Raw genomic sequence first — 26,860 nt, forward strand, 5'->3', positions numbered from 1 at the left:
TGTAGAAGAATTTCAATATCTTGGTATTTTTTAAGGAAAGGTAATTTTCATAAGAATAAGGTGAGACTTGTTCAACAAGCAAGAAAACCTATGTTCAGTCTTTTACGTAAATCTAGAAAATTGTGTCTACCTATCGATGTTCTTTTGTAATTGTTTGATGCAATGGTTCTAATTTTGCTTTATAGTTTGGAAATACGGGGATATGAAAATAATGTACATGTCATTGAGTCGTTGCATCTGTTAACATATGACGAATGTTAAAAAGTATTCTCATAATAGTATTGTATATGATGAGCTTGGCAGAGTGGCTTTACAAATGTTTTTATGCCAGAATGATTGGCTTGTGGCAAAATATTGTATCTGGGGGAAAATGGAAAAGATAAGTCGGACGTTACATGTGTATGATATTATCTTCAATCTTCACAAAGACCCGGACTGGTTACTACACATCAAGGATATTTTGGACAAAAATGGTCTGTATATCATTGTAATGACCAATTTACCCCAAAGCATGTCTGTTTATTCAAAAAAAAGAAGAAGTGAAAAACATGTGTGAAGATGCATTTATATCAGATTGGAAATCTACTATTTTCCTCTAAGTGTATCAACTATAGAATTTTCAAAACAGATTTTGGATTAGAAAAAATATTTTTCACTATTTCCTTGTGATGTTGTTTACTGTTTAACTAATTTTAGATGTGTCAGTCACAGATTACCAGTTGAATGTGGCAAATATTTTAGCATTGATTGATCTGATAGGCTAGGCGATCTCTGTAATGGAAATGAAATCGGAAATGAATACCACAACATGTCTAACTGGGAAATTTTCAATAATGAGAGAAAACTGTTTTTACTAGCATGTATTTACAAATGTAGAAATGCTATTAGTTTTGCAAATATATTCAATAGTGATGACAGATTTCTGTGATTGGTTTGGCAAATTTTGTAGATTTCTAATGCCAATAAAAAAAAAAAGTCCTTCCACTAGCAACTTGTTACATTTAGTTTATTCATTACCTATCTGTTACTGTTTGTTTTATATGATAGTATATATACTTTCATGCCTCAAGTAAGGTAAAAAAGTGAAACAAAAAGTTTCAAAGTTTCAAGATTTTACCAGTTGCCATGATGTTATACCATAGACACGTCGGGTGTGACTGGTCGACATGGGATGTTTACTCCTGCTAGGCACCTGATCCCACCCCTGGTGTGTCCAGGGGTCTGTGTCTGCCCAACTATCTATTTTGTGTTGATTTTAGGAGTTATGAGATTGAGCACTGTTCGTTATCTTCACCTTACATTATACAATGAACAGAGAACAAGAGTCGATGTAGATATTTTGATGTATGTTCCAGGCATTGAATAAGCAATTTACCGTGGATCTTAGAAACTCTTCAATATTTTGTTCAAAACGAAACTGATCCTCGCTCATTGTATGTTGTTGCGTCATACATGTTGCTACTGTTATGTAAATGTACATTTACATGTTTCATTCAATTCTTTTAAATTATGTTGAATTGATTATTTTTTTCTCTACTTGTATGAGATTAGACGCCCTCTAGTTGCAAGATCATAGCCCTTCCTTATTTTTAAGCATTTCGATTAGACCATTTGGACACTTGAATAAGAAATGGGGAAAACCCCATTTACTTAATTTTTATTCGGGGTGTTTTAACAAAAGGGAGTGGTTTATTAAGTAAAAGATTTATTTTTGTTTTATTCAAATGCATATGATTTAGTTATATGGTGCGTCTTCTGACTAGGCTGTCCTCAATTTGCCATTCTGGGAGTTCCAGCATGCAGTGCCTGGATTAATGTGATTAGTTTTAAATTAAGTTACTTAGTGCCATTTCGTTTAAAAATGAATGACACTTTAAGTTATGCACACGTCCCAAGTGAGTCTGATACACATATTTGTGATTAAATGCACTGTCTGAACCAAAAGATTGTGACAAGTGGGTGGGGCAGTATAGTTGTTGCGGACATTAGTGATTATGATGACCAAGGTTGTTATGGCCTCATGTTTAAATTATTCTGGACTATTGCCTGATAATGAAAATAATAATACTTCATAACTTGACTTGACATTTATTGCGGGGGAGTTTTGTTTGAATGCAGGTCTTGGCAGCTCACAAAGTTGGGGAATTTTTTCCTAAAGTAAGCTGCCCCCATTGCGTACGTGGAACCAGTCACTATTGGAATTGCCACAGTTACAGGCAAATCATGAAACCAGTTTTTCTCAGCTTCGTTCAGAACAGTCCTCATTTGAGAGTACCTTCCCGTCATCATGACACAATGCACGTTTTTCTGTTCAAATAGTGTTTTGTTTTTCTCAACAACAACACGTGTTTCATTTATAACTTCCTCAAAGCACTGTTTTAATAATGACCACGATATGATGAAGGTTCTCCCATTGTTTTTCATTTCCATCCCCCTTACTTTCCTCACCTCGTCTTCGATATCTTTTTGACTGGCCTTGAATGTTTGTTTTCGTGATTCAAACGGTACCGGGGACAATTCAAATTCAAATTTTTCATCGTCATCAGTATTTTGGTACATTTTGATTTTTTGCTTTTCAAACTGATACATTAGTGATATGTATTCTTTGTGATGCTCTTCCATCCATTTTTGGATAACAGTTGGCGTAAAGATATCCTTGAAGAAGCTCAAAAATCGGTCTTCAGGCATTTTCTCCCATTTCTGTAGATATGGTTCACATGAAATATTATCCGGTTGTGTCGAATCATCAACGTGAGGAAAAGCCAGGCTGCAATGATCTGAATGATAACGACAGTGTATCTGTGTTTATTTTTGTTATATAGACCTATACTTAAATAATGACTTGATTTATTACATGCATCGATTGACAATATACAGCATATACATGTGATTCAAATATAAAAGGCAGTTTATATTTATTGTTTTAATAATGCAAATGGGTAGATATCAATCATTGACCAATCAAAGACTGCAGACAGCAATGACAAATTCAAATCAAGCACAGACTATATATATATATATATATATATATATATATATATATATATCACGGGTGTTCGCGCGGACCTTCGTTGTAAAACTTGTTCGTTTGTCGCGTGGAATGGACACTTTGTTGTGTGTGTATATATATATATATATATATATATATATATATATCACGGGTGTTCGCGCGGACCTTCGTTGTAAAACTTGTTTGTTTGTCGCGTGGAATGGACACTTTGTTGTTGTTGGTCATCTTAGTGATTTACATAATTTTTTTCTTAATTACTTCAAGGTTGTTGGAATTCGGTGATATTAGATATTCATACTTACTGGAACCAACGTGTAAAACGGCATACGTTCTGTTTTCCTTTAATGTCATGTTGTCAATATTGAAATTCAAGCACAGCACAGCAGCTTTCACTTCATGGATAAAGGGTGAAAGGGCTGTTTCTCTCAACTTTACGTGCAGTTTCTCTTTAGTTACTTTTTGATCAGCAATCTAGTGATTACAAAACAGTTCTCTTTTTAATGAAGTACCAAAAATAGCGATTTAAATTCCTAAACTTGTAGCTAAAAGTGGTCCTTATTTTAATTTAAAAGCATATATATGCTTCGTTTGATTTAATTAATGATTTCTTTAAAATCCAGATTATGATTTCTTTTAAAAATCAAACACAATACCTTACCTTAGCTCCTAGAATAGCATTTTTGAGCTTGTCAAGTCTTCTTTTCCAATGATTAGGTACAGTCAACACATAGTGGATGTCAAGTTCAGGTCTGCGTTTAGTGTTTTTATCCTTGGCTTTGTCTATTTCCCCATGAATTTTCAAGAGTAAATAGTTGATAATACTCCGATAAATTTGAATTGTTGGGAATATATGATTCTTAATTTTTACCTGTAATTGAAGAAATACATAAAGCATTTTATTTTACAAACAACTCTCTTTTTCTTTCACACGCATTCCATTTGGTACTTGTATATGTACCTTTTCATCATCGATTTTCAATTCATCAAGATAGAAACATTTTGGGGGTTCATGATTTCCTGAAATATACATTTCACATGCACTGTCTCCAAAGGCCAGCATTGTCCCATTCGTAGACAAAAGGACAGAGATTCTTTCCACCTTTCCAACAGGTATTATGTCTTTGGGAGATTCTGGATTCAGATAGGCCATGCCACAATATGTGTCTCCTATATCAATTGCGGAAACCCAATATTCATTTTCTGAAAGAATATAAATTGATGTATTGTATCAGATGAATAGGGATTTTTCATATTAAGCTCACTATCCACCCGTTATACAATATAAACATCAGAGTTGTCGGTCCTGTGTGTACGAAGTCAACAAACCCTCCCATACCTGTATAACTCATTTTGCCTTACCTTCTGATTCCCGATTGTTATAAATCGGCGAAGCTGAGTCATTCCCCATCGTTCTACCTCCTAATTAAAAAAATAAATCATTGGATTAACTGTTTTCATGGTTATAAAACAATATATCATAGATAGACATATTGTTTGTTTTGTGTTGATTGATTGAATATTGTTTAATCTCGGGAATCTTTCACTCATATGGAGACGTTACCATTGTCAGTGAAGGGCTGTATTTAGGCCTATGCTCGGCGCTCAAGGCCTTTGAGCAGGGAAGGATATATAGCGTACCACACTGCTGTGACACGTGTCCTCGGTTTATTCGGTCTCATCCGAAGAACCGCCCCATTTAGTCGCCTCTTACGAAAAGCAAGGATTACTGAGTTGACAATTTATGTGGCTATGCATAAAAACCCAAATGTGTACTGTAAATTACTAGAAACAAGAAACCCATAGGTCACATCGCTCACCTTGGCCCACATTTCCCTTGTATATCTGTATGAAAACTACGATCCCCTATTAAGGCCCCAATCTAACCCTCGGGGTCATGATTTTTTTTTTTACAAACTTGAATCTGCACTATGTCAAGAAGCCGTCATATAAATTTGAATTTTTTTGGACCAGTGCTTCTTGAAAAAGATTTTCCCCATACATTTGCATGTGCAACAGCTATTGTGGCCCTAATTTGGATTGACGCCTTCACCGAATCTCGGAGCAGTCCTTCATTATTCATGTCTGGAAATTCACTTTCAGCTTCAGTCGGTTCTAGCAATTGATATGCACTTAGGCGACACCACTGTTCGCTTCAAATAAGTGATTTGACTGTTAAACTAACTCTCTATCACTATTAATTTTGCATTGCTTACCGTCTAGGTATAAAATCCCAACATGAAAATAGTCACTAAATTTCCCACTGAAATAATGACTTCCATGACACAATATTTTATTTTCTGACATTGACAAGTTTCTATAGTCTGTTTTATCTAGTAACTGATACATTGTATCTCCTCATACCTACTTGTATACGAAAGGTGAAGATAACAGTGATCAATCTCATAACTCCTATAAGCAATACAGAATACATAGTTGGGCAAACACGGACCCCTGGACACACCAGAGGTGGGATCAGGTGCCTAGGAGGAGTAAGCATCCCCTGTCGATCGGTCACACCCGACGTGAGCCCTATATTTTGATCAGGTAACTGGAGTTACCCGTAGTCAAAATCAGTGTGCCAAGAACGGTCTAAGAATCGGCATGAAACACGTCAGACTGCATTTGACCCAAAGATAGGTTGTATTGGCAAACTAAATCGTTATAACGACCATAAAATTGACAAAATACTGATTTTAAATGAGACTGTTGAAACCCCTGTACCATCAACTTGTTTGTCAGTAGCGTACCTCGATTTAAAAACTGACTATACGCAGAACAAGCTATTGTGCATCGAATCAGTTGAGAGATATAAACACCATATACAGGTGATAATGGAATATTTTTACATAAATATGGGAAGTTGATGACGGAGAAGCTGAAATCATCCTGTTTGTCATAAAGTTGAATTGTTAGTTTGCCGTTAATATCTACTTTCAATAAAATATCTAAGTATGAAACAGAAGTGGACAACTGTAGTGTGTTTTATTTCGAGTTCACAGGGATATATCAAATCGACATATGAATGAAAGTTAGTATTGTTAATAGGTAAAACTTCGTCAATATATATACAAATGTCGAATTGAAGGCCACAGCGAGATATTTCTTCTTCTCGCGAAGAAAAGTTTGAATATTTTAATTCTGCTATATCGCTAATTCAAAAAAATATATAGGAACTCCTCAATTCGGGAGATAAAATGTTGCACAATGGAAGTCATTATTTGAACAGAAGACTTAGTGATAGTTTATTCTATGGAATTTATATATTTAGACTGTTAGCAATGCAGCACTGACTGTTGGTTTAATAATCAAACCACTTATTTGAAGCGAACAGCGGTGTCATCTAAATGATATTTTAGAACTTGATTCTAGTTTATATTTTCAAACAACAAAATACATTAATATAAATATAAACAATAAAATATCTTTCTTTGTTGTTTCATCGGGTGATGAAGATAGCAAGCATTCCAGAAAAAAAATGCATAACTCGCTTATGCGGGTTAGTAAGCGGGTTACGCATCCCCCCCCCCCCCCCCCCAATGCTTGTTACCTTCATCACCAAATGAAACAATAAAGAAAGCATTTTATTGTTTAAATGATGATTGTATATCCTGTACAATACATACGCTCGTACACTACTGAAAAACGCAGGTTATGTATAGCATGATGATATCAGTATAATAAGTTTCATACATCCATCTTACCTTGTTTCGGATAAGTTATCATTGGAATATTCTCCCCTTCATCCGAATTTTCATTTACTAGGGAATGAAAACGAATATTATTTAAGCTTGATATCAAAATATTTTTTTGCAAATTAAGAGCACAAATTATGATGGAGAACACAATGATATATTCAATGTAATCATGTAATTAATAGATGTGCGTCCTTGTGGTGGACGTTTTTTTGTTGTTTTTTTTTACTTCCTGTATGCCATCAAAAAATACCATTTTATGCAGTAAAAACGATTACAATTTAAAACATGCTAATGATGAATTCACGTTTACGGCAAAGTGATTTTCATTTCTTGTACTTTTTGCTAGTGCCTTCGGGTGATAGCATATACGTTAGTGTTTTTGCAGCTAATGCGCATGCTTACATGTAGGTGCCATAGTGCGGTATTCTGGTAGTTATACAGTAACAGAAGTATCGAATTTTATTTTACATTAAAATCCCTATGATTGAAACTTTTCACACGAGTAATAAAAATGTGCTAAAAACAAAGGTTTACCAGTGGCGGATCTAGACCTTACTTGGGGGTATGGGTGGGGACCGAAGGGTTAACCCCCTCCCATTGAGGGGGAGGGGGCTAGGGAAAATTTTAAAAAGATTGATTCAAATTGGTGCATTTTAATGCATTTTCGACTGAAATTCTTGTTCCTTCTTCCTTTCATTTACAGTCACCACATCCTTTATAGGTTAGAGTGTGATAAAAAAAAAAAAAAAAAAAAAAAAGAAGAGATGGGTCCGAACGCCCCCACCTCCACCACTATTTCTGCCCTGTTTACAGGTAGCAGTCTGATTTTTATTTTGTGGGCTTATTTTATAGTAAACGTGTTCCACGTAATGATATTATCTAACAAGTAGCTTAAAATACCTATTTGTTTTACATGAGGACATCATCGATAAAGCTTATACTTGTATTATTTTAAATACAATATAAGCAATAAGTAATGCAGCATGTCTTCAGTCGCAGAACAATCCGCCGAATACACACAGTTCACGCTTGTCCAATCGATCGATATAGCAGGCTATGCATGAAAGGTGAAGATAACGAATATTGATCAATCTCATAACTCCTATAAACAATACAAAATAGATAATGCACGTGTGCTAGCCTCCACCTAAAAATAACTTCTTTTTCATGACAATGCGCGTGAAAGAAATTCCCGTAGAGTCAGGGGGTAAAAATTCTTCTAATTAATTAATATTACCATAATAATTTTTTTATTAATTCAACATTTCTAATAAGCTCTACTTGCATAGTAGAGATTAGATATGCTAGCACTCTAATCTTTTTAAAAGATAAGCTTGTAGAATATACACTGAAGTTATTATATATAACGAACGACGTTTATAACGAATCAAACTTTTCGTCGCCAGCACTTCGCTATAAGCATGTTTTATTGTACATAATGTCAACGATTGATTGACTTTGAGAGAAAAGTCTGTCTCAGCTTATATATGGCTATATCATGTCACGAAGAACTCAAATTTATTGTCAAGTCATGAAAGAATTGTATTCCTTTCAGTCGTGGTAAGTCATCAAAGTTTCGATTCCATACAAAGATAACAGATTAGCGAGTTTACAGTAATAATAATAATGATAATAATAACAATGATAATGATAATAATAATAATGATAATAATAATAATAATAATAATAATAACAATGATAATAATAATAATAATAACTAGATGCGATCTCGTTGCGAGCAACGAGTGGGTCTTCCGTCCAATTTTAGATGTGATGAGATAAGAATTTGACTGAGATTTTCGTTAATAAATAATGATACAAATATATTGTCTAGACGCACAATTTAGCTTCGGTAATGTTTTACAAATATTGATCATTTAAGTGTTATAAATGAAAGACTCTCTGCCCTCTCGGCCACTAATTAAAGAGGTCAGCCTTTTTTCGAGAAAAAAGTTAATAATGTTATTTACTGCGATACAAATTCGACTGATCAGGCGAGTCATGTCGCCCGAAGGCCTATCTTTGATATCATTCTAGATATATCTCGCAAAACTGAACAAATTTTGTTCTACATGTCCTATCAAAATTGTCTTGAGAAAAAAGTTATTGATTGCGACATTTATCAGATTGTGAAAGCGAGTCATAAGGCCCTCGGGCCTTTTTCTTGATATGGTTTGAAAGATCTTGCAAAACTGAACAACTTTTGTTCTACATGTCTAATCAAAACATTCTCGAGAAAAAAGTTAGTAATTGTGACACTAATCAAACTGTTCAGGCGAGCCATGAGCCCCGTTTGCCTTTTTCATGATGTTGTTCGAACAATCTTGCAAAACTGAACAACTTTTGTTCTAGATGTGTTATTAAAAGTTTCTTGACAAAAATGTTATAGATTGCAACAATAAACCAACTGTTCAGGTGAGCCATGAGACCCACAGGCCTATTTCTTAACATGGTTAGTTAACGCTTGCGAAACTGAACAACTTTCGTTTTACATGTCTTGTTAAAACTTTCTCGAGAAAAAAGTCATTAATGTTATTGATTGTGATACAATTTCGACTGTTCAGGCGAGTCATGACGACCGGAGGCCTATTTTTTTATATCATTAGATAGATCTTGGAAAACTGAACAACGTTTGTTCTAGATGTCTTATTAAAAGTTTCTTGACAAAAATGTAATAGATTGCAACAATAACCCAACTGTTCAGGTGAGCCATAAGACCCGCAGGCCTTTTTCTTAACATCGTTAGTTAACGCTTGTGAAACTGAACAACTTTTGTTCTACATGTCTTATCAAAAGTTTCTCCAGAAAAAAGTTATTGATTGTGACACTAATCAAACTGTTCAGGCGAGCCATGAAGCCCATTAGCCTTTTTCATGATGTTGTTTGCAAGATCTTGCAAAACTGAACAACTTTTGTTCTAGATGTGTTATTAAAAGTTTATTGAAAAAAATGTAATAGATTGCAACAATAACCCAACTGTTCAGGTGAGCCATGAGACCTGCAGGCCTATTAACATCGTTAGTTAACCCTTGCAAAACTGAACAACTTTCGTTCTACATGTCTTGTCAAAAGTTTCTCGAGAAAAAAGTTATTAATGTTATTGATTGTGATACAAATTAGACTGTTCAGGCGAGCCATGACGCCCGGAGGCCTATTTTAGATATCATTACATAGATCTGAACAACTTTTATTCTACATGTCTTATCAAAAGTTTCGTGAGAACAAAGTTAATCATTTTAACAGAAATCCAATGGTTCAGGCGAGCCATGAGGCCCATGGGCCCATTTCTTGATACAGCACGAAAGATCTCAATAAACTCTACAACTTTTGTAATATATGTCTAAACAAAATATTTACGAGTAAAAAGTTATGATTTAAAACGTGGAAAAAAATTGGGTACTTTTTAACATATACAATAAACACAGGTTATGTATAACATGATAATATCAGTATAATAAACACAGGTTATATATAACATGATGATATCAGTATAATAAACACAGGTTATGTATAACATGATGATATCAGTATAATAAACACAGGTTATGTATAACATGATGATATCAGTATAATAAACACAGGTTATGTATAACATGATGATATCAGTATACACAGGGTATGTATAACATGATGATATCAGAATAATAAACACAGGTTATGTATAACATGATGATATCAGTATAATAAACACAGGTTATGTATAACATGATGATATCAGTAAAATAAACACAGGTTATGTATAACATGATGATATCAATATACACAGGTTATGTATAACATGATGATATCAGTATAATAAACACAGGTTATGTATAACATGATGATATCAGTAAAATAAACACAGGTTATGTATAACATGATGATATCAGTAAAATAAACACAGGTTATGCATAACATGATGATATCAATATACACAGGTTATGTATAACATGATGATATCAGTATAATAAACACAGGTTATGTATAACATGATGATATCAGTAAAATAAACACAGGTTATGTATAACATGATGATATCAATATACACAGGTTATGTATAACATGATGATATCAGTAAAATAAACACAGGTTATGTATGACATGATGATATCAGTATACACAGGTTATGTATAACATGATGATATCAGAATAATAAACACAGGTTATGTATAACATGATGATATCAGTATAATCAACACAGGTTATGTATAACATGATGATATCAGTATAATAAACACAGGCTATGTATAACATGATGATATCAGTATAATAAACACAGGTTATGTATAACATGATGATATCAGTATACACAGGTTATGTATAACATGATGATATCAGTAAACTCAGGTTATGTATAACATGATGATATCAGTAAACTCAGGTTATGTATAACATGATGATATCAATATACACAGGTTATGTATAACATGATGATATCAGTATAATAAACACAGGTTATGTATAACATGATGATATCAGTATAATAAACACAGGTTATATATAACATGATGATATCAGTATAATAAACACAGGTTATGTATAACATGATGATATCAGTATAATAAACACAGGTTATGTATAACATGATGATATCAGTATAATAAACACAGGTTATGTATAACATGATGATATCAGAATAATAAACACAGGTTATATATAACATGATGATATCAATATACACAGGTTATGTATAACATGATGATATCAGTATAATAAACACAGGCTATGTATAACATGATGATATCAGTATAATAAACACAGGTTATGTATAACATGATGATATCAGTATAATAAACACAGGTTATGTATAACATGATGATGTCAGTATAATAAACACAGGTTATGTATAACATGATAATATCAGTATAATAAACACAGGTTATGCATAACATGATGGTATCAGTATAATAAACACAGGTTATGTATAACATGATGATATCAGTAAACACAGGTTATATATAACATGATGATATCAGTATAATAAACACAGGTTATGTATAACATGATGATATCAGTAAAATAAACACAGGTTATGTATAACATGATGATATCAGTAAACACAAGTTATATATAACATGATGATATCAGTATAATAAACACAGGTTATGTATAACATGATGATATCAGTATACACAGGTTATGTATAACATGATGATATCAGTATAATAAACACAGGTTATGTATAACATGATGATATCAGTATAATAAACACAGGTTATGTATAACATGATGATATCAGTAAACACAGGTTATGTATAACATGATGATATCAGTATAATAAACACAGGTTATGTATAACATGATGATATCAGTATAATAAACACAGGTTATGTATAACATGATGATATCAGTATAATAAACACAGGTTATGTATAATATGATGATATCAGTATAATAAACACAGGTTATGTATAACATGATGATATCAGTATAATAAACACAGGTTATGTATAACATGATGATATCAGTATAATAAACACAGGTTATGTATAACATGATGATATCAGAATAATAAACACAGGTTATATATAACATGATGATATCAGTATAATAAACACAGGTTATGTATAACATGATGATATCAGTATAATAAACACAGGTTATGTATAACATGATGATATCAGTATAATAAACACAGGTTATGTATAACATGATGATATCAGTATAATAAACACAGGTTATGTATAACATGATGATATCAGTATAATAAACACAAGTTATGTATAACATGATGATATCAGTATAATAAACACAGGTTATGTATAACGTGATGATATCAGTATAATAAACACAGGTTATGTATAACATGATGATATCAGTATAATAAACACAGGTTATGTATAACATGATGATATCAGTAAACACAGGTTATATATAACATGATGATATCAGTATAATAAACACAGGTTATGTATAACATGATGATATCAGTATAATAAACACAGGTTATGTATAACATGATGATATCAGTATACACAGGTTATGTATAACATGATGATATCAGTATAATAAACACAGGTTATGTATAACATGATGATATCAGTATAATAAACACAGGTTATGTATAACATGATGATATCAGTATACACAGGTTATGTATAACATGATGATATCAGTATAATAAACACAGGTTATGTATAACATGATGATATCAGTATAATAAACACAGGTTATGTATAATATGATGATATCAGTAAACACAGGTTATGTATAACATGATGATATCAGTATAATAAACACAGGTTATGTATAACATGATGATATCAGTATAATAAACACAGGTTATATATAACATGATGATATCAGTATAATAAACACAGGTTATGTATAACATGATGATATCAGTATAATAAACACAGGTTATGTATAACATGATGATATCAGTATAATAAACACAGGTTATGTATAACATGATGATATCAGTATAATAAACACAGGTTATGTATAACATGATGATATCAGAATAATAAACACAGGTTATATATAACATGATGATATCAGTATAATAAACACAGGTTATGTATAACATGATGATATCAATATAATAAACACAGGTTATGTATAACATGATGATATCAGTATACACAGGTTATGTATAACATGATGATATCAGTATAATAAACACAGGTTATGTATAACATGATGGTATCAGTATAATAAACACAGGTTATGTATAACATGATGATATCAGAATAATAAACACAGGTTATGTATAACATGATGATATCAGTATAATAAACACAGGTTATGTATAACATGATGATATCAGTATAATAAACACAGGTTGTGTATAACATGATGATATCAGTAAACTCAGGTTATGTATAACATGATGATATCAGTATAATAAACACAGGTTATGTATAACATGATGATATCAGAATAATAAACACAGGTTATGTATAACATGATGATATCAGTATACACAGGTTATGTATAACATGATGATATCAGTATAGTAAACACAGGTTATGTATAACATGATGGTATCAGTATAATAAACACAGGTTATGTATAACATGATGATATCAGTATAATAAACACAGGTTATGTATAACATGATGATATCAGTATACACAGGTTATGTATAACATGATGATATCAGTATAATAAATACAGGTTATGTATAACATGATGATATCAGTATAATAAACACAGGTTATGTATAACATGATGATATCAATATAATAAACACAGGTTATGTATAACATGATGATATCAGTATAATAAACACAGGTTATGTATAACATGATGATATCAGTATGATAAACACTGGTTATGTATAACATGATGATATCAATATAATAAGTTTCATACATCCATCTTACCTTGTTTCGGATAAGTTATCATTGGAATATTCTCCCCTTCATCCGAATTTTCATTTACTAGGGAATGAAAACGAATATCATTTAAGCTTGATATCAAAATATTTTTTTGCAAATTAAGAGCACAAATTATGATGGAGAACACAATGATATATTCAATGTAATCATGTAATCAATAAATGTGCGTCCTAGTGGTGGACGTTTTTTTTTTTACTTCCTGTATGCCTTCAAAAAATACCATTTCATGCAGTAAAAACGGTTGCAATTTAAAACAGCTAATGATGAATTCACGTTTACAGCAAAGTGATTTTCATTTCTTGTAGTTTTTGCTAGCGCCCTCGGGTGATAGCATATACGTTAGTGTTTTTGCAGCTAATGCGCATGCTTACATGTAGGTGCCATAGTGCGGTATTCTGGTAGTTATACAGAACAGAAGTATCGAATTTTATTTTACATTAAAATCCCTAGTGACAGGCCCGTACCCAGACTTTTTCAATGGGGGGTGCATAAATTTACGGCGAACGGTTTGGGGGCCGATTTTAGAAAATATTTGACTTTAATAGTGCTTGATGATTTACACAGCCGACTTTAATAGTGCTTAATGGTTTTCACAGGGGGGTGCGTTTGCACCCCCCCCCCCCCCCTCCCCTCGGTACGGGCCTGAGTGATTGAAACTTTTCACACGAGTAATAAAAATGTGTTAAAAACAAGGGTTTACCAGTGGCGGATCTAGACCTTACTTGGGGGATGGGGGTGAGGGTCCAAAGGTTAACCCCCTCCCATTGAGGGGGGAGACTCGGGGGAATTTTAAAAAGATTGATTCAAATTGGTGCATTTTAATGCATTTTCGACTGAAATTCTTGTTCCTTCTTTCTTCCTTTCATTTACAGTCACCACATCCTTTATAGGTTAGGGTGTGGTAAAAAAAAAAAAAAAAAAAAGAGAGGGGTCCGAACTCCCCCACCCCTACCCCTATTTCTGCCACTGTTTACAGGTAGCAGTCTGATTTTTATTTTGTGGGCTTATTTTATAGTAAACGTGTTCCACGTAATGATATTATCTTAACAAGTAGCTTAAAATACCTATTTGTTTTACATGAGGACATCATCGATAAAGCTTATACTTGTATTATTATAAATACAATATTAGCAATAAGTAATGCAGCATGTCTTCATTCGCAGAACAATCCGCCGAATACACACAGTTCACGCTGGTCCAATCGATCGATATAGCAGGCTATGCATGAAAGGTGAAGATAACGAATATTGATCAATCTCATAACTCCTATAAACAATACAAAATAGATAATGCACGTGTGCTAGCCTCCACCTAAAAATAACTTCTTTTTCATGACAAAGCGCATGAAAGTAATCTCCGCAGAGTCAGGGGGTAAAATTTCTTCTCATTAATTAATATTACTATAATATTTTTTTTTTATTAATTCAACATTTCTAATAAGCTCTACTTGCATAGTAGAGAATAGATGTGGCGCTAGCACTCTAATCTTTTTAAAAGATAAGCTTGTAGAATATACACTAAAGTTATTATATATAACGAACGACGTTTATAACGAATCAAACTTTTCGTCGCCAGCACTTCGCTATAAGCATGTTTTATTGTACATAATGTCAACGATTGATTGACTTGACTTTGAGAGAAAAGTCTGTCTCAGCTTATATATGGCTATATCATGTCACGAAGAACTCAAATTTATTGTCAAGTCATAAAAGAATGGTATTCCTTTCAGTCGTGGTAAGTCATCAAAGTTTCGACTCCATACAAAGATAACAGATTAGCGAGTTTACAGCAATAATAATAATAATAATGATAATTAAATTTTACCTGAATTTGATCTTTTTTTCTGCGGAAGTGAAGATCTGTGTTTCAAGATATACACTATCGCTATTGTAAGCAGTGTAATGAAAACAATATTCAGAGTTACTGATAAAACTCCAAACACGTTCCATAGAGTGTCCTTACATATCCCCTCGAACCTATATGTAAATAGTTACAATATAAATAATGTTAACATGCAAAAACGTGGTTTGTTTTAATTGGACTGATATATACTCTAAATACCTTGATGTATTTTTCAGAGATGGATGTGTTGCATTATTCTCAATTACTGATGTGCACGTGACTGTATGTGAATGGACGGTGATATTCAAATGTTTCACCTTATAACATTCTTGATCTGAAGTTAAAAAAAGAGAATGATACGAAAAAAATATCTTGCTGTGGCCTTAAACTCCACATTTAAATAATGGTTTACCTATCAACAATATTCATTTTCATTCATATGTCGATTCGATATAAAAGATAAACAGTGCCTTCCACGTCTGCGTCATACTTATTACTTCATTGAACATAGCTATTAACGGCAAACTAAGCAACTCAACTTTATGACAAACGAAAAGACTTCAGCTTCTCTATCGTCAACTTCCATTATTTATGTAGCAATATTCCATTATCACCTGCATATGGTGTTTATGTATCTCAACTGATTCGATGCGCAAGAGCTTGTTCTGCGTATGGTACTGACAAATAAGTTTATGATAATGGGATTTCAACAGTCTCATTTAAAGTCAGCATTTTGCAAACTGTAAGGTTGTTATAATGATTTAATTTACAATTACAATCTGTCAGTTAGTCAAATGCTGTCTGGCGTGTTTCGTACAATTGTGAAGCCATTATTAACACACTGATTTTTATTCTTGATTCCCCCGTTTATCCGATCAACATATACCTGCAGTGCTCACGGTGGGTGTGACCGGTCGACAGGGAATGCTCCTCTTGGGCAAACACGGACCCCTGAACACACCAGAGGTGGGATCAGGTGCTTCGGAGGAGTAAACATCCCCTGTCGAGCGGTTACACCCACCGTGAGCCCTATAACTTTATCAGTCAAACGAGGCAATCTGCCATCAAAATAAGGTAGCAGGGGACAGTTTCGCACTAAAGGCCCGGTCAAATTTTTCAAAAAATGGAAATACCCCATATTTGAAGTGATATTACATGTGTAAAAATGTATACAATAATTTTAGGATGCATGTCAAATGTAGCTGAGTGCTTATTAAAAATGTTGATATACAACATGTAGGTGTCACCATGATTCCTAGCATATAGATGGGTGCAAATACGAAACTAAGACACGTGGTCAGTTGCTGAAGAAATTCCGGTGAAAACATGCAGGGTCTAGCAAAAGGTCTGTAGCTGTGAGGGAAGGTGGATGGCCCCATATGAGAGGTAGATTTTTGAGAAGGGCAGACAGGGTTCTTGATTGTGCACAGTGTCTAAATCCCCATGTTTGGTACTGTGATGGTGTGGGGGTGGTGCGGATTAGCCCAAATGAGGGAAAATCAAAGCAAAAAGGGGGAACCTGCTCAGAGCATGTTTTGTGCACCAGCACCAGTATTTATAGATTACATGTAATTTAGGGTCATAATTTATTAACTACACTAATATGAAATACAAGTATTGACATAAAAGGGAAATGTGATTTTTCATTAGTCTGTCATAATCTGACTTTGGTGTATACTCCCTATCCACATGTTTCAAAACCAAAGAAACTGTCCCCTGCCCCCTGCCACCTAAGTGTGTGAAGACCGGTATGAAACACGTCAGACAGCATTTGACCCAATGACAGGTTGTACTGGCAAACTAGATCGTTATAACAATCATAGAATTTGCGAAATGTTGATCATGATTTTAAACGAGACAATTAGAACTAATTACTTTCGATACTCACGTGTTATTGTGTGTAACGTCATATGCGACCTCGTACAATAATGTTTGTAGTCTGGTCCCCGCCACCCGCCACTCCTTGATCGAGTGATCAAAGAGTGGCGGGGGCGAGGACCAGACTAGAATATTTGAGACTAACTGTTAGCCATCTTATTAAAGGATGATTAACAATCCAATTTTCACGTTAACGCCTTGTAGAAAACATAATGTAGGTCTTTTTTTTTTTATTTCAGCGCAAGAAATTTGTATAAAAAGATTGTTGCCTTTGTCGGCGAACTTTTCCAAAAAGTAGTTGGGCAGAGACCCAGTTAAACTGCAAGAAAATGGTTATATAAGCTTAGAACAGCTGCAGCATATATATTCTCTTCTGGTCTTCATCATTTCATAAAATACACATCCGCAAATAAAAATGTCACAAGTTCTTGTAACAACATATACTTGTGCTCCCAGTTCCTACCAACTCGTAGATTTAAAAAAAAATTAAAACTGGAAAATAATTGGAACTTCCATTTATAAATGATAAACTATTAACTGTACTTCCTAACTTTAATTTAAAATATAACGCTTTGAAAATAAAAAGAAATAATGAACTCATAACATCAAGTAAAAAAAACATTGTTCATGGTGAATAAAAGTTGTGTTTTAAGGATGTTTTTTACATTATTTTCACAATCAGCTGATCAGAAAGGTCGCATGTGACGTCACTGTACCATGTGACTACCTTACTAATTAACGAGATTTTTACAATCGAGCTGAAATTTTCATCCGTATTGTGACTAATTATCGCAATATTTCGGTGATTTAACTATTGGAATTCAGTATTATATGCATAAGAAAGAGAAATTGCATATAATTTTGTGTTCTTTGGAAACATGAGATATGCCCTTTGAATAAAGACTGAATTTCTAATAAATTCAAAATCACATTTGATATGAAATGTTAATGAAAAAATTAAAATTACCATTCATCTCTGAAGAGACGTTAGGAATTAGAGAATATGATATGAAGTGTTACACCGTGCAGTAATAAACAGAACAAGAAAAAGGAATTGACCCACAAGTTATGCAGATTATGTTTTTAGAATATTCTTACATTTGTATGCGTTTGTAGAGTTGTATGCGAAAGGACATGACGAACAATTCCATCCCGCAGCATCTTGGATAATTTTGCCGCCAATGTTGTACTCCATGCATCTGTTACCTGGCATGAATACGAGTACGTAGTATGTATTCTTATATTAATGTGCATACGGTGAATCATTGTGCATTATTTGCACATGCATTTTATTATTGTGATTTAAACTATTTTGTAGGTGTGTAAAGTAAAATTACCTAATATAGAAACTACTGGGGCGCAAACTTCCAATGTTGCATTCGCAAATTCGCTGAAGGTGCAATGGTAAACAAAACTAGGGCAAGTATGTCTGTATTGCTTGCAGTTGAATGCGCTCTCTCTTTGATGCCATTCATCCTCTGACTTTGGACAGGACTTGACGTATGATAATGTTCTCTCTGATTCCAGACAAGAGGAAGTATGTACACCTTGCATCTGCAAGTACCAGGAATGTAAATCTCAAATATGTGGTAAAATACATTTAAAATACATGTATGTGCGTTAAAAGTATCGAACCTTTCTCATACCTTGGCTATGAGGACGAACGCCGACAGAAGAATTACTCCAACCATTTTCCCACTAGACAGCTTAATTGACATCTTTGCACAACAAAAGTCAGAAAATTGATGTTTGCAAATAAGTAAATAATTCCAATATTATCCTACTTTCGTTTTAAATCTGAATAGATGGAAATAGTCAATGTGGTGCATGCTTGACGTCCCCCCGATCGTAATCAGCTGTATTTAACTATCTTTTAAATGTTATATGGAAGCCGATAGATGAAATGATTATTTCATTCGGAAGAGAACCAGATATTGATAAACTGAACATGAATGGTACAGAAATAAATCGTGTGTCAGTGAGTAAACTACTTGGAGTTGTAATAAATGAAGATTTGAAATGGGGACCACATGTATAATACATAACAGAAAATCCATCCCAAAGCGTGCTCTCAAGATCATACGACCATTAAACTCCTACCAAAAAGCTTTGGAATATACCCGACTTGAAAACCTATCTGATAGACGCAAAACTGCTGTTTAAAACTTTTCAAGGATATGGAAGACCCATCCCATCGACTCCCCTGCCTCCTTCCTGACATTCGCGAAAACCTACATATGTATATAATCTAAGAAACTCCTCAAAATAGTATTTACCAATATTTAAAACAAACCGTTACAAGAACAGATTTATACCCTGGTGTATACTAAACCAAAGGCATACATAACCACACAGTGTATTCTGAAAGCTAGTCAGCAGACTTTTAATCCTTATTTCAGACTCATTAATTTGTTTGTTTTGTTTTACCTTATGTACGTCCGTTTATCTATATTTTCTCCAAATATTTTTATTGTATGTAAATGCTTTTAAAATTATTCCTTGTCTTTTCATGTACATTCTTATCACGTTTATATGTTGCTAATATTCTTATATTGTTTTTAACTTAGTTATTGAACATTCAACTTTTTAAATATTTTTGTCTAAAGAATCTTGCCCGTCTCATATATTTGGGATACCACATGAAGACAGGATTTTGTGAATACAATTTATCCAGGAATTGCTAATACCCTTTTCAGAACGTTGCAGGCGTAAAAATTTATACAACACACAGACAATATTGTCTGTAGATTAGTCCAAAAAGAAATCATTCTCGTAAAAACATTTATATATAATGGAACGTGTATGATCATAGACGTATGATTTCACCATAGAAAAGTGAATTACAAGCTCTCAATTATTTTACATGTGTTTATGAATTTTTTGTGATTTATCTCGGAATGATAAAAAGGGTACTTTGTTTGCAAATAAGATACTCTAGAGTCCAAATTTCGCTGTGATTTGATGCATAATATGAATATCTAAGAAACCATGCCTAAACGACTTAGAAAGACGTTCGATTTTTTTAAATAAAAAAAATATGAAAATTTAAGACGTTTGCTGATATTTTTTTTAATCTACAGATAAAATCTTCGAAAAACATGTCAGTTATAAAAAAAAATATTTTTCCGAGAAATATATTTTTAAAAGAAATTGCAATGAAATGGTCAAATTTAAGAAATATTACGAATTTTAATATTTGAACCAAGCCTGATCGGAATATAAAAAAGTAGTCATAGAGAACATTGTAATCAGAAAACTACATTCCCTTGATGTAAAATGGTTTACAGATTAAACGAATTTATAAAGGAAACTAATTTCTTGATGAACAGTGCATAAAATTAGCAACAATTGGATTATTTTAGTAAAGTAATTTCTATCAATTTTGATCGGGATCGAGACTATTTTTTCGAGTTTGAATATAGTGATTATATCTAAACGTTAGTCATTTCGTTTCAATTTCTCTTTATAATATATTTCTTCGATATATCTCTTTTAACTGACATGTTTTTTGAAGATTTTATCCGTAGATTTAAAAAAAAATTTAACGAATAACGTTTTCAATTTTCATAAATATTGTTTTCTAAAACTTAGAACGTTTATATCTGATTCTTTTGACACAAGCATGTTTTATCAAATATTCATATCATGCACCATATCACAGCAAAATTAGGAATCGAGAATCTCTTATTTGTAAACAAAACACCTTTTTTATCATTCCAGGAAAAATCTCAAAAAATTCATATAAAATAATTGAGAACTTGCATCACTTTCGATGGTGAAATCATGCTTCACAAGAGGTATTTTAACGAGCAATCAAATTAGATTTTAGTGTAATGAGCTACCTTAAAGCTGTAGAATCGTACGCAGACACGTAGCATCGTTTTTCAATGTAAAACTTGTACGGTACCAGTTTTGATGCACCAGATGCGCATTTCGACAAATAATGTCTCTTCAGTGATGCTCAACCGATATGTTTGAAATCCGAAATAACAATGAAGATTTAGAGCTATTATAGCCAAAAACAGCGTGCCAAAAAAGTGGAGTCAAATTCGTCTAAGGATAAGACCTATGCATGAGGGAGATAATCCTTAATTTTGAAATGAATTTCTAAATTTTATAACAGCAATTAAATATACATCCGTATTTTCAAGCTAGTAACGAAGTACTTATAAGCTACTGGGCTGTAGAGACCCTCGGTGAATGTGTATAAGGACAGCCGGAGGAGAAATTGTCTTCTATAATTGTTGACAAGCACAAAAAGAAACTTAAAATTTTCTCTTTTGCCCAAATTGCACACTATTAAATTGGAGGGAGGCGAACCCGTTCGCCTTCAATTTATCAGTATTATTACATTTTTACCATTCATTACTACCACCAAAAGAGTGGGATGGGGGTCAATACGCCAATATATCTTATTTTGCATGTGAAAATAACGGAATTTAAAACAGTAGTGGTCACCAGTTAAATGAATATGAATTCTATACCCTGGCACCTGTCGGCTTCCTTAAAATACTCAGTGATTTCACAATTTACATGTACATTTTTGTATCATGCGTATTACATGTATCTGATTTTATATTCTCTATTTTTAGATTAAAATGATGAAATTGGTGTCGGATTTCCTTGTTTATTGTTGTTATAAATTAGACAAAATTGCAGTTGTGTAGTTTAACTTTACTTGTGGACTGTTGAGAACAATGTCGATATATCGAGGGATATTTGTTATGTACCTTATTTGTAAACTGTATCATTGTGCTGCGCAATCTAAATGCAGATCAAGAAAGTAATATGTATATATATTCTTGTAAGGCTTTCTAACAATTTGTCATATATATTTAATTTAGTTGATTGATTATTATGGCTTTTTTTCTTGATTTGTAGGGGAGACGAAATTGTATGTTGCTCTGGTTACCAATTCGATGTAAAATCAAAAGAATGTAAAGGTAAATATAGTTTTTTTTTTTATAAAAAAAGAATTAGAACAACTCAAAAATGTTTTGGCTGATTTTGAATGAACTATATATTGAAGGACTAATGCAGAGGAAAAATAAGCTTCGATATAAATAGGGCATGCTTACTCCCAGGTACCTGACCCCACCTCTGATAATTCCAGGGGTCTGTGTTTAACCTACTCTTAATTTCGTATACCTTATGATATTATTGAAATTGATCCCTGTTCGTTATTTTAAGTTTTATTTCAACAATGAAATACTTTCTTCGTTGTTTCATAATTTTTTCTGCAATAATTACTACCTTCATCATCTGATGAAACAACCAAGAAAGACATCTTGCTTATATTCATATTTTGATTTATTGTTTGAAAATATAAACTAGATTTAAGCATTCAAATATCATGTGGTTGACCTATTCGTTAGGTAAACAGAACAGCCAATGCATCCTTTGACCTTGGTGACGCTCCATATTTGGTAATGATTACACAGACAGGCGGAACTTAAAAACAAGGGGGAGGGGGATTGAACTAGTATATCCAACAAACATATATTCATTGCCGCAGATGAAAGCATTGTCAATTTACACAGAAACACAAGAGAAAAGATAGTTACCAAGAAGTTGCGGCCGAATTTGATGTTTCTGTCAACATGTTTTCTAGTTGCTGTTCTGTTATCATTAAGCTTTTTTATATGCCCGTCATTAGACGGGACGTATTATGTTATGGCGCTGTCAGTGCGTCCGTCTGTCTGTCTGACTGGCTGGTCGTCCGTCTGTCTGGGGTCATGATTTATGGACTTTTTTCTATAACAGATGCTTGTACAACTTTGTTTTGTCACAATATCTCCCTCAAGAATTGTAAGAGTGAGTTTGCATTTCAGTTGGATTGGTTCTTCCTTGACCTACTTTAAGGCTATAAGTAGGTCAAACACTTTTTCGGAATTTTGTTAGAGATACAGATATTGCCCTGAAATTTACACATAAGCCTTCTTTTAGAGGAATACAAGTTCAGTTTGCATTTCAGCTGGATTGGTCCGTCCGCTCGTGACCTACATTAGGACTAAAAGTAGGTCAAACAGTTTTCCGGGCTTTTTTCCATTACAAATACAGATATTTCGCTGAAATTTAGTTACAGGCTTCCTCTCAGAAGAATACAAGTTCGTTTAGCATTTCAGCTGGATAGGTCCATCCTTGACCTATTTTTGGGCTAAAAATAGGTCAAACAGTTTTCCGGGCTTTATTTTCATTACGGGTACAGATATTGCCCTGATATTTAGTCAAAGGCTTCCTCTCGAAGGAATACAATACCAGTTTGCATTTCAGCTGGATTGATCCATCCTTGACCTACTTTTGAACTAAACATAGGTCAGACAGTTTTCCGTGCTTTTTTTTCATTACAGATATAGATATTGCCTTGATATTTAGTCAAAATCTTCCTCTCGGAGAAAGACAAATGCAGTTTGCATTTCAGCTGGATTGGAGCAACTATGACCTACAGTACTTTAGGGGTAGAAATAGGTCAAACAGTTTTCCAGATTTTTGTTTTTTTGTTTTTGGTATGGTTACAGGTATTGCTCTGAAATTTCGTCACAACCTCCCTCTCAGAGAAATACATAATCAGTTCACATTTCAACTTAATTGGTGCACCATGACCTACTTTAGGGCTAAAAGTAGATCAAATAGTTTCCTGGAGTTTTTATCATCATAGATATTGCAACGACATTTTGTCACAACCTCACTCTCAGAGAAATACATAACAGTTCACATGTCAGATGAATTGGTGCACCATGGCCACTTTAAGGCTTTTCTATTCAGAATGTGTGTTGTATCAATTCAGAGTGCACAATGTGCTTCCAGATGGAATTTCACTGTCCGACGGGCGTATGTTGTACCGTTTGCGGTACTCTTGTTGTCAATGAATTCATAGTACATTTGTATTTATATTTTTATCCATTTTACAAATTTTAATGATAGCCATTTCTCATGAATACGTTGTGGTAGAGATTCTGTTCATCAAAGGCAAACATTGAAAATGTAAATATCATATATACAATATATATACGTATACAATCACTGTGCATTTCAGCTGTCAATTATCTACATCTACTAATGAATTCTTAATGTAACAAAAGCGAAGATAACAAAAAGTTTTCAATATCACAAATCCCATAAAGAATACAAATTTAAGAGTAAGGCAAACAAAAGGTTGGATCAGCAATCACTGTTGACCGGTCACACGCACTGTGAACTCCATATCTTGATCAAGTCCACTGACTATCGAAATCAGTATGTAAAGGACAGCCCAACACTTTGTATGAAACAAGCCAGACATCCTTTATGTATTTCATTTGTCGATGAAAGCACCCTCATACTTGAATGTTAGGAATAAATTCCCATGTTTTCTAAATGATGGGAAGTATAAAACAGTTGGCTCTTATGGGATTATACAAAACGTATCAAGGAATCATAGGTTTCCTTTTTTCAAATGATATGTTATCCACACACGGATCCATTGAGTTACAACCATCAAATGGAGCTGAACAATATTGTTGTGTTTCCACTGCTTTTCTGTTAAAACAGAGAAACTTTACATATACCCGATGGAGGTTATTTCATCGCAACGAAAGACAATTTAAATTGTGACAGTAATTGTATTCATTGGGTTGTGCATTGAGTATTGAAAATTCCTCCTGGTCTAAAACTCAAATAAATTTGGCACCTTTTGATTTTCTTAATGCTACATTTCAAATAATGTTTCTCGCCTCTAGATTGTCATCATCTTGGAGAGAGTGTACTTTTTACTCACAGCAGAAAACAGTGGGGGTTTTTTTCAAACGTTTTTTGACCAATCAAATGTTTGCAGTGTTTTATATGGCAATATGAAACGCTTTTCTAGGATGTGCTGCAGGCTATTTTGGAATCAACTGCTCAGAACAATGTCCATATCCTAAGTACGGCGATCGATGCCGACATCACTGTGACTGCGGAATTGACACTTGTGACAAGACCAACGGCTGCCTGTCAATAAGTACAATGGGACCGGGTATATATAGTAGATATTTGTTGACAATATGTTCCTCACGGAAGTTCAGTTTTTTTTACATCAACATCTGCAAATACTTATAAAACGATAATATGCTGTTAAAATTAATATGTAATAGTATTGAAATCTTTATTATTTAAGCAGTTCTAAGGTTGGCCAATATGGGAGCATTTTGTACGTAATCCGAATTCGAGAACATTATTCAACCATGCAAATAAAAATTACAGCAATATTTTTCCAAGTAAAAGTATGTGTAACCACTTTCTATTCATATTCCAGTTTTGAATTTTTCCCACAAATATATTTCATAAGAAGCAAACGCCACATTGTTTCCATCTCATCAACAAGGTATTACATCCAAACCACAGAATTCAACGTCTGCGTATGGTGGCATCTACAGAAGATTCTTCACACCCGAAATAGTACGATCAAAAGAGCAGAAATTTTTTGACAGAGAGATGTCAGCCATTACGTTTGTTTTGTGTTGCGTTATTGTTATTTATATTCTTATTAAAGTTCTTATCAAGACGTGCACGGTATTTAAACGTGCTAAACAGGATAGCATTAATCTGGAACAAATGAAACATGAACACTATCATGAATTAGATGAAGACATGCTGTGTAAACAACATAATCAGCGCCTACAAACCCCTTTATATAACGGCCCAGCTGATGCAAATATCGTATTTGATGACACGCAACATAAATATTTTATTGAGCTCACTATGATGTCTCATCCGCAACAACACGTAAAGGAATCACATCCTTTCCCTACAGTTGATATTCAAACAACGTCTGTAGTTGGTTTGCGGTCGGATTCTTCCTCTGTGAATGACTATCTCTCACCTCGAACCATCACATTAAATCAGGAGTCCTTTACGTCTGATAGTGCAAATCCACAGTTACATGATATTAGAAGTAATGAACATGTCACTGATTATCCCATGGAAGGCCCTTATCTAACTGTTTTAAGAGATTGATATGTACATTGCTAACATATAACTACATATGTACTTGTCAACAACTCGGAGACATAGGGATATATTTGATTTATTAATTTTGATTTAGCTGATTGGCTCTGAATAATTGATTGATTGATATTAAACATGGCAGATACATG

General features: G+C 33.4%; 2 protein-coding genes across 5 annotated transcripts; one reads left to right on the forward strand and one right to left on the reverse strand.

Annotated features, from left to right (window-relative positions):
• Positions 1-2,072: 2,072 nt before the first annotated feature.
• LOC125651731 (uncharacterized) lies at positions 2,073-19,611 on the reverse strand. Of its 2 annotated transcripts, XM_048880461.2 has the most exons (12): positions 19,394-19,611; positions 19,085-19,301; positions 18,846-18,953; positions 16,089-16,203; positions 15,852-16,003; positions 14,013-14,069; positions 6,712-6,768; positions 4,370-4,429; positions 3,969-4,210; positions 3,669-3,878; positions 3,313-3,481; positions 2,073-2,777 (listed from the first exon to the last, which is right to left on the reverse strand). In XM_048880461.2, exons 1-12 carry the CDS (start codon positions 19,463-19,465, stop codon positions 2,089-2,091), a joined length of 2,148 nt encoding a protein of 715 aa, XP_048736418.2. In that variant the 5' UTR covers positions 19,466-19,611; the 3' UTR covers positions 2,073-2,088. The 2 variants fall into 2 exon arrangements, with proteins under 2 accessions (XP_048736418.2, XP_048736421.2); XM_048880464.2 differs by lacking the exon at positions 4,370-4,429 and having other exon boundaries at positions 19,394-19,586.
• Positions 19,214-26,860, forward strand: LOC125651732 (cell death abnormality protein 1-like). Of its 3 annotated transcripts, none has more exons than XR_008795672.1 (4): positions 19,214-19,284; positions 22,629-22,690; positions 25,594-25,740; positions 26,020-26,860. XR_008795672.1 is itself a non-coding variant. In XM_048880466.2 (4 exons), the coding sequence occupies exons 1-4, from the start codon at positions 22,445-22,447 to the stop codon at positions 26,049-26,051; spliced, it is 327 nt and encodes a 108-aa protein (XP_048736423.2). In that variant the 5' UTR covers positions 22,421-22,444; the 3' UTR covers positions 26,052-26,860. The 3 variants fall into 3 exon arrangements, 1 of the variants encoding a protein (XP_048736423.2); XR_008795673.1 differs by having other exon boundaries at positions 19,226-19,336; XM_048880466.2 differs by lacking the exon at positions 19,214-19,284 and adding an exon at positions 22,421-22,530.

Source organism: Ostrea edulis, chromosome 5 (genome assembly GCF_947568905.1).
Source record: "Ostrea edulis chromosome 5, xbOstEdul1.1, whole genome shotgun sequence".
In the NCBI taxonomy this organism is placed as follows: Eukaryota; Metazoa; Mollusca; class Bivalvia; order Ostreida; family Ostreidae; genus Ostrea; species Ostrea edulis.

Coding starts and splice junctions, on each gene's coding strand:
- LOC125651731 (XM_048880461.2), bottom strand. CDS start 19,465: ATGTCAATTAAGCTGTCTAGTGGGAAAATGGTTGGAGTAATTCTTCTG. Junction 4,430..6,711: donor GATAACTTATCCGAAACAAG/GTAAGATGGATG, acceptor TTTTTTAATTAG/GAGGTAGAACGATGGGGAAT. Junction 4,211..4,369: donor TAACAATCGGGAATCAGAAG/GTAAGGCAAAAT, acceptor ATATTCTTTCAG/AAAATGAATATTGGGTTTCC.
- LOC125651732 (XM_048880466.2), top strand. CDS start 22,445: ATGTCGATATATCGAGGGATATTTGTTATGTACCTTATTTGTAAACTG. Junction 22,531..22,628: donor TCTAAATGCAGATCAAGAAA/GTAATATGTATA, acceptor CTTGATTTGTAG/GGGAGACGAAATTGTATGTT. Junction 25,741..26,019: donor AATAAGTACAATGGGACCGG/GTATATATAGTA, acceptor TTCATATTCCAG/TTTTGAATTTTTCCCACAAA.